Source organism: Crinia signifera, chromosome 1 (assembly GCF_055691185.1).
Source record: "Crinia signifera chromosome 1, ASM5569118v1, whole genome shotgun sequence".
In the NCBI taxonomy this organism is placed as follows: domain Eukaryota; kingdom Metazoa; phylum Chordata; class Amphibia; order Anura; family Myobatrachidae; genus Crinia; species Crinia signifera.
The window spans coordinates 338,790,002-338,801,969 of record NC_139217.1 but is presented as its reverse complement, the minus strand read 5'-3'; the positions used below and the strand labels follow the sequence as shown (position 1 = coordinate 338,801,969).

Below are 11,968 nucleotides of genomic sequence, written 5' to 3'. Positions count from 1 at the left end.
GGCATCCATTCACCTCCTATGCTGCTGTCTGCAGAGTATAGCAGGCAGGGCAATCCAAATGACAGTGCGTGAATACCCAATGGCAGACAGAACTGTCAAAATCTGCGATTTTCATAGAGAAAAACCCCATTAATTCTGCAGTTAATGCAGAATTAGTTGAATTCCATACAAGATATTCCAGTTTAGGCACGGGGCCAACGAAATACCTCACTATGGGAAATATATTGCAGTTTTTCGCAGCATTTGGTTTAACAGTGGGAGAATAATAACCCACAGTCAGAATTCCGGTCTTTTAGAATTTATAGGTATATGATTTTAGTACATTTCAAATTAAACAAGACACCAATACCAAAATAATTTATTTTGCACACTTTAACATTCATCTACAGCTCAAGTGCAAACTGCTTACAATAACAAATCTAATGCCATTAAAAGTGCTGTCTGTCTAATAGTCCTGGGGCCCCAAATAGCGGCCAAACGGGTCACATTCAGTGGGACCTGCTTTGCTGCAAGGAGGCTGTGTGGGGTCACACTGCAGTGTGTCTGGATCCTGTGGAACAGAATCTGGGCCCTTGCTGACAGTATTTCTAGTATTAAACAGTCATACATAATTGGCCATGCGGGTTGCATTCAGTAGGACCCGCTTGGCCGCAAGGAGTATACACACACACGCTCCTATGCAGCCGCCAGGTCCTACCACAGCATGCTGCAATAGGACTGGACAGCTAGCCCGCCGGTTTTCAGGAACAATGCACACTAAATTATGTAACACTAGAAATCAGGTCAGCATTGGCCAGATTTGGTTTTCCAGGATCTGACGACACTGGTGCATCTGTCCCAACACAACCTCCTTGCGGCCAACTGTTTTTCTCAAGGAACAGTAAGACTTGTATTCATATTATTCTCATACAATATGAACATTGGGGCATCTGGGTGATTTCTTTGTAACAAATGCAAATAATTAACAAGCTTGATCAAATGCTGATGTTGCTTAAAAACCCTATAATCAGTATGGAGCCTAATTCAGATGTGATTGTAGGTGTGGCACATAGCGCAAGTACCGATGTTGGTACTTTGAGCATGTGCAGAATCTGTGTGGAATATGTGCAGTATGGATATGCTAGGTCTGTAGCAAATTGGTTGCAGACTGTCCGTGATTGACAGTCAGTCTGCTGCCATTGCGGGTGGTGATAGGCAGTTTCCCACAACTTAACTTTTTTGGTGGTGTGACTAGGTCGGAGTCTCCAGTGGTAGACTGAGATTTCCTAGTGTCTTGGTGGGACTTGTGGTGGTTGAAGTGTCTACTTATAATAGATGCCATACAATATGAACATTGGGGCTTCCTCCAACGACATCTGTGAAACAATCCTTTTATGGCAGGATATTTTAAGGCACTCCTGATATATTCTACGTATAACGAATAACTTGTACTGAAGGATGGATATTCTTAAAACCTGAATTATTAGGATGCCTTAAGGGCTGAGTGTGGGAGCCATTACTTTAAGCAGCTATTTATGCAGACTCTAAATATTAACCAAAAACTATATCCGTTAGCACAAAGGAATATGCTTGGCAGCTATTTGTTATACAGGCATTAGGTCGACAGGATCACCATGGGGAAGGTCGACAGTGAAAAGGAGCGACATGGTGTTTTTCACTTTTTTTGAGCCGACAGGCGGTAGGTATTTCATGCCCTACCATCCACTAAGGTGTAGTGGGAGAATAAAATATTGTGCCGAGCTTAGCGAGGCACCGTGCCCGAAGCATGGCAAACGCACGCGGTGCTACATTTCAATGTCCATGTCGACATTCGGGTTAAAAAAAAATAAAAATAAGTGAAAAACCCCATGTCAACCCTTTTGACTATCGACCTTCCCCATGTCAACCTTATGTTTGGTGTCGACCTAATGACCCTTTCGATCTTCTTGCTTGTCGACCTAGTTGGTGACTATCCAATGAACCATACCCAGCTATTTAAGTCTGTAAGGAGGAGTAAGAAGTTCCAATATGTGCACGATTTCCCTAACTCCAGGACATTCTTTAGAGCAAAGGTATAGAAAAAGCCAATTCCAGAGGGACTTGTAGGAGCATGAACAATATTTGCATGCTGAGGTCACTAAAATAAAATATGGCAAAGAAAAAAAATAATTGTGCACTTTCTAGGTAAATTTTGAAATATCAACCAATTAACACACTTTGCACATATAACAATCATGCAGATCTAGGGCCAGATGAAAAGTAATAAAATGGAGAGTGATAAACAGCCAGCCAATCAGACCCTACCTGCCATGTCACAGACTGTGTTTGAAAAATGTCAGACAGGAGCTGATTGGTTGGTTGGTTGTTTATCACTCTCCATTTTATCACTTAGCTTAGCGCATCTGGCCCCTAATCAGTTTTTAGTTACAAGTATGAAAAGTAGTATACAAAGCTATTTGCTTATTCACACCAGTGGGAACTTGTCTTAGAATATTATAATAGGATTATTTTGTATAATAGAATGAAAATAAATATATTTGCACACATTGCAATAGCTACTCCTAGTGGGTGATTCAATCAAGGTGAACCACAAAGTAAAAGCATTGATTTCCTAGTCTATAGGTATATAATCCCTATCCATTTAGGATAGGGATTATATTGGCACATGGACCCTCTTAAAGTGTTACCTTTTAAAGAAATATAGAACTAATATACTTTAATATCCATGTGGACTTGATTGGGAACAGTATACTGCGCCGAGTGAAGCGATCCACACTAATTGGTGGTCCACTGACACAATTTAGTTTTTTGTTTTTAAACCTTAGGTGTTGACCTAGGCTAGGCATGTCCAACCTGCAGCCCTCCAGCTGTTGTGAAACTACACATCCCAGCCTGCCTCGCCATAGTTTTAGCATTCTCGATTAGCAAAACTGTAGCAAGGCATGCTGGGATGTATAGTTTCATAACAGCTGGAGGGCCGCAGGTTGGACATTCCTGACCTAGACATTGTTTATGCTATGGTCCATACCCCCATAAAACTAGATTAGAGCAACAGCATTTAGTTCGATGTGGTTTGTAATTAGTATTCTACCCTAGTTTTAATATTTGTCAGAAAAATGGTTACTTACAAGGACTATTTCCGATGGAGTGAATAACACACACACACACACACACACACACACAATATAAATAAAATATATATTGGGACAGCTGCTGTTACGGTCTTCTTATCACATGGAATAAAAACTGTGTTTCTTCACACTTCTGAGTGGAGGTCTGGAATCCTTCCTTGTGCTAAGTTTATTTAAACTCTTTCACAGGTGTGTTGTAATAGATCTACAATAAAATGTCAATAGGTAGACATGCAAAAGGTCAACTGTGTCTAAGGTCAACAGGTAGAAAAGGTCAACATAAAAATAGTAGACACAAGGTTAACAAGTTTTTTTTTTACCATGATTAGTGGAAGCGCAGATGCTATTCCCAATGCTAGTCCACATGGATGGTAAATGTGAATGGAGCATGAGTTGGACAAACTTAAATAAATCTTGTGTGATAGTTTCAAATGGTCAACATGACCATAATCAGTCAACCTATGGACTGTAACACATTCCTCCCAAGACATGAAATTCAGTGTTGTGTTAGTCTAGCAGCAAAAAAAAAAGTATCAAATAAATTAATGACATGTAGCTGTGAGGAACAGCCAATGAGGTGTAAGTACACAAGACAACTAAGGCCATACTTTGTGAGGAGTGCTCATTCAGGTTTTCACTAGAATAGTTTGCTTGCACTCAGAATTGGGCTCTGGGAGACCTACTGGATGTTCTGCCGTAGCTATCAGCAACATGTCTAAGGTAGTCTCTGTACATTTGGCAATAAATCTAATGAAAGGCCTCACATCACCTTCATTTGCAAGTTCTAGTACAAGATAGTATTCTGATCTCTGCTCCTTACGGATAGTAATTGGTGGGTATCCTGCCTGCATCAAGATAAGATTCATGAGTAAACGAGAAGTCCTTCCATTACCATCTACAAAAGGGTGGATATAGACCAGTTTATAATGAGCGAGGGCTGCAAATTCCACAGGATGTAAGTTCATTGCATCCTCCGAATTAAGCCACTGCACAAACTCTTGCATGTGCTTGTCCACATCTCTAGGGTGTGGTGGAATATGATGACCTACAAACACTTGGTTTGAACGAAATCGTCCAGCTTCGATAGGGTCCACATAGCCCAGCACTCTCCTGTGTATCTCCAATATATCATTGGTGGTCACCGATCCTATGCGGGACACCAAGGTGGTATTGACGTATTTCATGGCAGCGTGCATTCCAATGACTTCATTTTGTTCCTCAAGGCTCTTCCCTGGCACAGCATAACGCGTCTCAATTATATGGCGAATTTCAGAGAGCGAAAGGGTATTTCCTTCAATAGCTACTGTGTGGTAAATGTGGTGATAATAAGACTCTTCCATGACCCTGCGGAGAGCGGAGTTACCTTTTGGGATGGACATCACTTTCTTTACCTTACTGTCAATGATACTAAAATACCGCTGATCAATTTCTTCAACTAAGGGTAAAGTCCGATCTCTGTTTACCAGAGCTTTCTCATTGTGTGGAGAGATCATCAATGCTTTGGAATACAGATAGTCCGCCTGTATGATGTCCTTTTCTTCCTCTAGTAGAATGCCAAGCTCATTAAGGGCATCCACTTGATCTGGGTCCATCTTCAGCGAATGGAGAAGCAATTTATGTGCCTTGTCCTTCTTGCCTTGTCGCTTCATTTCTAGCGCTTGGTTCAATGCAGCTTTAGCTTCATAAGTTATATCTGAAATAGTAAAATATATTACTATCTTATTTTATTTGCCGTCAACTTAAACTATACAAATCGATACTGTTATGTATCTACATTAATTTCCTATAATAGCCTATGAGAAATTAATTAACATTTATTTAAATAGCAAATTCTTCAATAAAAGGTTGTCACTGGGGGTAAAATGGCAGCTGCGTTGTAATCTCATTTAGGTTCACACACAGGTAGCATCGTAGCAATTTGTGTCATGTGATTGTCTCATCGGCAGCAAAACTGCTGCAATCCAGATATGTGGGCTCAGTTACAGCCTGCATACATCCCCTCTATGGGGTTACACTCCCTGCTTACATCAGTCATCTTATTCCATTCTACCACTATTACTAGTTAGTGCTGTATACATGCCCAGATTCATTTAACAAGCTATTTTCTTACTGAGCTTAATTATAATTCTACATAACAGCTGTTCATATATATTATTTCACCTTTCCATTGTCTTTGCTGTGAGTGAGTGAGTGTAGAGTTAAGGGTCATAAAAACCTGTTAGGCCTATATTAAATCTGAAGCACAAGGTGACAACACTGTGCCAGATTTTCATCTCTTAATTGCCTATGTTGTGTGGAAAGTGCATACAATCTCAGTCCTACATTCCTGTTTACTCATGATAACTGAAAATAGAAATAGTACGTCATAGATGTATGACTGTATGATCTGTTTCACTTGAGCTGCTATGCTAATGCTAGTACGCACAATGTATAATCTTTTCCAGCATATGTCTATACACTATACCAACTTCATCCAACTAATTGGATGGTGGAATAAAAATCTCAATGACATTCAGACAAAGTGCTGTACTTGAATCTGTTTGATTTAAACAATTTGACTGAATATTTTTTGTCCATTTTCCTGCTTTTGTGAGCAAATTGCTAATTGTCATTTGCTCCCATCAGTACCAGATTTTCAGTCCAACCAACTAGTTGGATGAAAGTTGGTCTAGGCTAGTGTATGGCCTGTCGAAAGTGAAATCATTGCTGTGAAGTCCAGTCATCAAATACCATTCTTTATGAGATTTTCCAAACAAACACCATTGTATCAAGCCTTAAATATTGGCAAGATTTTAAAACATGTATTATCTGTATGCTTACCTCTTGCACAAGTATTTATCACTAGTTTATCTTAAAATAACAATATTATGGTCACTGGAGTGGTCATTATTAAGGTGGCCATACATCAGAAAGACCGGTCTTACAACCATGATTGTGTCCAATTTCCCTTTTACTCCCCGGCAGTCCTTGGTGGTTTTTGGACACACTGTATTTACAATCCGTCATACAATCCATCTGCTGCATGATTGTAGCAGCATTTAAATAGGGGGCTGGCCTACTAGGATCAAAAGGATAGGAGTACCAAAAATGCATTTTATTTTTTAATTTACAGGTTGCCAATCTCCTCTCATCTGCTGTGTTATGCCATTAATTAAAAAGCCAAATGAAGCAATCCTCTGAAAACTGTTTTGAGAGTAGTGACAGAATTGTGCAAAAGGACGTCTACCGCTCTCTTCACCTGCCCGCTCATCTGCCGCTTGGAAACTCCTGCGAACCCAGTGTCTTCACTGCCACAGGCCGCCCGGAAGATGCACCTCTCTTCTCTGCTAGTCAGGGAGGGAGTGTCACATGACTCTGGTTGTATGAGCCATCTAAAGACAAATTGCATGTACTTAAAAGCACATGCAATCTGCTCCCAATCCATACTGATCAGTGATCGCGAAAACCCCCCAAAATGATGGGTCCCTGGGACCCCTCACTTACAAAAAAAGGGGTCCTACTTGACCTTTTCTGGGTCCCAACAGAATAAAGCCTCCTCTCCCCATCCCCAGCACGGCACATACAGAAGCCTCCTCCTCTCTTCCATATGGCATATACCCTGAGCCTATTTTTTTTGGTAAGCAAACATGGATTTGGGCACCCCAAAATTGTGGGTTGGGGGGTAATCAATTGGCAATTTGCCCACTCACATAAAGCAAGATACACATATACTAGAAAAAGGCATAATGTCGGAATAGGGACACCTGTGCTGCAGCAATCAGGATTCTGCCCCTGTCTTTTGTTTCTAGAGCAAAATTAAAAGTAATGGCAGCAGGAACAGGAGGGATAGGGTGAGTGAAATGCCAGCAGAGTCTATAGGCTCCTCTCCTACAGGCAGCTCTGCCTGTTAAGAGGTAATTGGTGCGCTGCAGCCTCTCTGCTAGCCGTGCAGTGAGGGGAGGAGGGGACAAGCGGGCCAATAACAGCCAGCACTCAGAGCCTGGAGGAGGTGACAGTGACACACAAAGAGAGCAGCACAGCCAGGTAGGAGAGGAGGAGGGAAGTCTGAAGCCCGAGTCCTGCTAGCAATAAATTCCCTTACATGACACAGCCAAGCAGCCTGCTAAATGGACCACGCACCCCTCTTACCTCTACTTCCTGCCCAGGTCTGCTCCGTCCTCACTGTCACACCTCCTTGGTTCTGGCCCCCAATGCTGTTTTCAGTTCCTCGTGCTCCGTCCTCATACCAGCTGCAGCTCTGTTCCCCTGCTGAGCAGCTGCTTCTGGTGTTGGCTCCAGCCGTCTGTTGAGGCGCAGTGCAGGAGCCAGCTTACGCGGCTTCCGTGCACTGCTGCCTATGACTCTGCGGTGACAGGGACCCTTTCATTTTTGCGCCCAGCAGATGTGTGAAGCGGCCGTCACGCTGTGTCTTCTCCACAGTCGTATCACAACTGAGGGGGAAACGGATCCCTCCACCCTTGTCACACATATTAACACGACGTGCACGCCGAAATGGGCGGAGCGAGTCCCAGGGGACCCAGTCATTCATAAAAAATGAGTCCCTGGTGCTCAAAAGTGGGTAAAATACTCGCTATAGCGAGTATTTGCGAACCCTGCTGATATGACGTGCAGCACGTCAAATCGGAGGACCAATCCTCCAATCTCCCGGGGCCGGGTGATTGTATGATTGTGTACACACGATGTGCACACAATCCATCTTACAATGCATTGAGATTGTATGATTGTGTGCAATGTCTTTCCGATGTATGGCCACCTTTAGATGTTGCTACCAGTGGTAAAATTACAGACAATAATATTCTACTTTTCTTGGAATATGCTAATTGTTAGGATACTGGTTTCTGCCTTACATCAGGCTACTTTTAGTAATATTATTTACCAAAAAAAGAAAATGTCCTCTTACCTGGTGATGGTTTCTGTTTAAACACCAAAAGTTCGATCGCAGTTGAAGCAACAGCAAGACCTGTAGTTTGTCCAGTGTATTTATGAATCCGCTCATCACCTCCCCAGAGATTAAACTGCAGCAAAACCTTTATAGCAGCTCTATACTGTTCGTCCAACCCACTGAGGGGTAAGAGGACCACCAAAAGTGACCCAGACAACACCACCAGTGCGGCACGCAGACCGTACCGAGCACCCAGTGGTGGCCATTGAAATTCTGTCACTGCCATTGAAGTGTCACTCATCCAACTCCAAGCACCTGAAGCAGGATCATCCTGAAGATTTCCTCGAACCTGGAAAAGTAATAATCATCATTATGCACAATATACTTTCTACATTGTAAAACAAAACGTAATTTAAAGAAGACAACACTTCACTATAGCATATGCACTGCCAAGGGAATATCATTGTAATACACTGGTAACAAATGTGGCAAACCAGCTGTTGGAGAAACATAAGTCCCAGCATGCCCTGGGCTACAGGTACAGTAGCTGTAACCAGACTACATACGGTCTGCTGTAAGGCATACACCATTCCCTATGTTTGGAATGTACTAATATGTAAAAGTAAAAATTAAATTTAATTCGCACTATTATATAGCATATAAGCAGTCCGCGGCAGGAATCTGGTTAAACTCTGCCCCTGTTATATAAATAACAACCCAGCCATTACTGTTACCCCCCAAATGTCCCATCAGCAACGTACCAGTCCTCCACAGCACATGGCTGGTGCGGGAATTACCGTGACTGCCCTTACAGCGGCTCTGTGACACTACTGCCATGTACCCCGTGAAAGCAGCAGTGCGTCCCCGCACTCCAGGGAAGTTACCACCGGCTCCTTCTTCCTGCTAGTTGTCACTCTAGTCTAGTCTACACACTCACAGCCAGCACCCCCGCAACGCTCTGTCTCATGCTATTGGAGGACCTAATGTGACTCATTTCTATAACAGTTAACATCAGCCTATCCTCTGCGCTTAGCGCTACCCATACCCAACAGCAGACACTAGGGGCCGGACAAACACGGGAGTGCTCAAGTGTCTCCAGCTGCTGAGTAACAGCGCGAGTCAGGTGGACATGTTTGGTGCCACAAGTACGTATTTGACGTCTATACAGAAGGCTTCAAAATGGCGGACAGCGCGGACACAGAGCAATTCGTAAACTCTATAGACGCTTATTTTAATGCAGAGCGTGGTGACATGTGATTGGATAACGTAACGGCAATCGTTTTTTCTCTATCATCATTTCTAGATAGGAGGGAACGGAAGGTCTGACTGATCAGTGTGACTCATATCACTTTGTTTTCCATACCTACCTCCTAACATGACCCTCTCCAGGAGGGACATTGCTCTGCTCCTGCACTTCCCTCTTAATGTATGATTCCCATCACCTATGTTGAAACACCTTTCTTATTAATTAACCTGATTAAAACAGGTGATGGCAATCATACATTAAGAAAGAAGTCCAGAAACAGAGCAGTGTATCCCTCCTGGAGAGGGTCATGTTGGGAGGTATAACTTTCACATTGACAAATATTTCCCTGGTTATTGCACAGTCAGCAACCCGGGAAATTGGTCAGTGTGAAAGGGTTGTGACTAGTTTCCCTTAGCCATAAAGACCTGGGGAAGAGGAGACGCAATGTCGGTACAAGGGACCCAAATGGATTCTTGCAATGCTTCGGGCACGGTGGCTCGCTCAGCTTACCACCTGGTTACTAAAGGCAACCAGTGGTGCCATGGATAGTGAAAGAATAAGCCCTTCGTGCCTGAAGCATGGCGAGCGAAGCAAGGAGCGTGGCGAGCGAAGCAAGGGTCCGTTTGGGTCCCTTGTTCCGACCTTGCTCCTCCTCTTCCCGCCCTCTCTCCTCCCCAGGTCCTTATGACGAAAGGAAACTAGCCACTACCATCCTGAAAGATTGTCCCGGGTCCAACGTTCCGGGATTTCAAACCGGGCCTTGACCAGGGTTGTACCCAGGTCGCTCGTGGGTCCAGGGGCAGTGTGAATGGGTAACCCGGGTCAACCTGACCTGGGTCTCATTCACTGCACTATAAAGGCACCGCTAGAAGTTGCTGACATCTCCAAGCGCAGCCCCGGTCCCACCTCCCGATTACATCACCCGCCTGGCTTTATGCCGGGTACAGCGGCTAGTGTGAAAGAGATTGCAAGCTGGGTCGCACCTGGGATTTTGTACCCGGCTTGCATGTGTTTTCTAGTGTGAAAGGGGTATCACTTGTTTGGGCTCTCCATGTGCGCTGATGTATTTAAATAGTTTAAAAGTGGAAAATGACAGGAATGCTGCAGCTGACCATAGCTGCTGCAGAACCAGCTCTGTATAGACATCATTATAGTGTCACTTTTGGCTCTAGCTCTGCCCTTGTCTTAAAGCTGTAGCCTCCAGGCAGATGTAAAGTAGCCAGGTATCCCCAACATCTCATGCACACAAAATGCAACCTACAGCCTCTTCAGGGGCTTCAGTGCAGGCAGGGCCGGCAATAGGGAGGTCAAAGGGTACACAAAGTTTTGAGGGATTTAGGGGCTACAAGCATGGCTGCGGCACATAGCAATGGTCAGTGTAATGGTTAGCATTCATGCCTCACAGCACTGAGGTCATGGGTTCGATTTGCACTAACTGTGTAGTTTGTATATTCTCCCCGTGCTTGCGTGGGTTTCTTCCGGGTACTCCAGTTTCCTCGCACAATCCAAAAATATACTGGTAGGTTAACTGCTCCCAACAAAATGAACCCTAAAATGAATGTGTGTGCGTGTACATGTGGTAGGGGATATAGATTGTAAGCTCCAATGGGGCAGGGACTGATGTGAATGTTCAAATATCCTCTGTAAAGCGCTGCGGAATATGTGTGCGCTATATAAATAACTGGTAATAAATAATGGTTTATCAAAGCGCCTCTCACTTGTCTGCCTGGTTTCCTGGGAAGGAACTTTCTCATACTTCTCTCTGGTAAGCCCCTTGTCCAGCTCCCTATACTACTGAGTTTAGTGACATAACCCTATGCACAGCACAATGCTGCCCCCTACCACCTGCCCTTCATTTTTCTGTCCCTGCAGTGGTGATGGTCTATTCACCTAGGCAGAGCAATACTGCAGGAGAAACACAGGCAGCATAGACTGGAACTTGGAGCCTGGATAGCGTCACCTGCAGTACCAGGGAGGTGCGTTGGTAAAAGTGTGAAAGTACTGTCACTCATTCAATTTCATCTATGATATAAAAAAAACACAGATAAACATTCCCTATGCAATGTAAAATCTAAGTGCTGATGCTATTATGCTCCACTGTGTGCATCAGATTTTGATTATATTGCATAGTGATTATAAATGTTTTTTGTAATAATAAAAAAAAAAAATTCAATATGTAATGAAGTAAGAATATGCTTAACAAGGGGGCGGGGTTGTGGGGGCTCCAGAGATATCAGTGTATCGGGCACCAAGATTTTTGTTTCCGGCCCTGAGTGCAGAAGGTGGCATCCCGAGGCACGTGCATAGTGGGAAATCCACCACTGGTCCCCATGTTATACCACTATGAATCGCTTTAATAAAAATGACATTTTCTGATACATATATGGCACAAATTAATCTTATGTACAGGATGTTATATTGGGCACCTACAGGAAGTATTACACTCCCCCATCCACCCAATGAGACAATTCCAAACTAAATTGTTGATTATTAAGTCATCCTCAGGTGTAGAACAATGCTGTATGCTGGTGTATGTGTTGGGTTGTATGTATCGGTCTAATGTGTAAGTGTGTGAGGTGCGCTACATATATGTGTGTTTGTACTGTGCTGTGTGTATCTGTGCAATGGTTAAGTGTGTGTTTGTGTTGTACTGTTTTTCGTTGTGTTGTAGTGTATGTGGGTGTTGTACTGTGAGTGGTGCGTTATGTGTGTGTATGTGGTGCATTCAGG

The 11,968-nt window shown here is 43.5% G+C and overlaps 1 protein-coding gene across 1 annotated transcript; it reads right to left on the bottom strand.

The window, feature by feature from the left end:
* Positions 1-342: 342 nt before the first annotated feature.
* On the bottom strand, positions 343-9,166 carry FICD (FIC domain protein adenylyltransferase). Its single transcript, XM_083145778.1, has 3 exons — positions 8,754-9,166; positions 8,011-8,341; positions 343-4,803 (listed from the first exon to the last, which is right to left on the bottom strand). Exons 1-3 carry the CDS (start codon positions 8,769-8,771, stop codon positions 3,737-3,739), a joined length of 1,416 nt encoding a protein of 471 aa, XP_083001904.1. The 5' UTR covers positions 8,772-9,166; the 3' UTR covers positions 343-3,736.
* Positions 9,167-11,968: the final 2,802 nt, after the last annotated feature.

Coding starts and splice junctions, on each gene's coding strand:
- FICD (XM_083145778.1), bottom strand. Junction 4,804..8,010: donor TAAACAGAAACCATCACCAG/GTAAGAGGACAT, acceptor TTACTATTTCAG/ATATAACTTATGAAGCTAAA.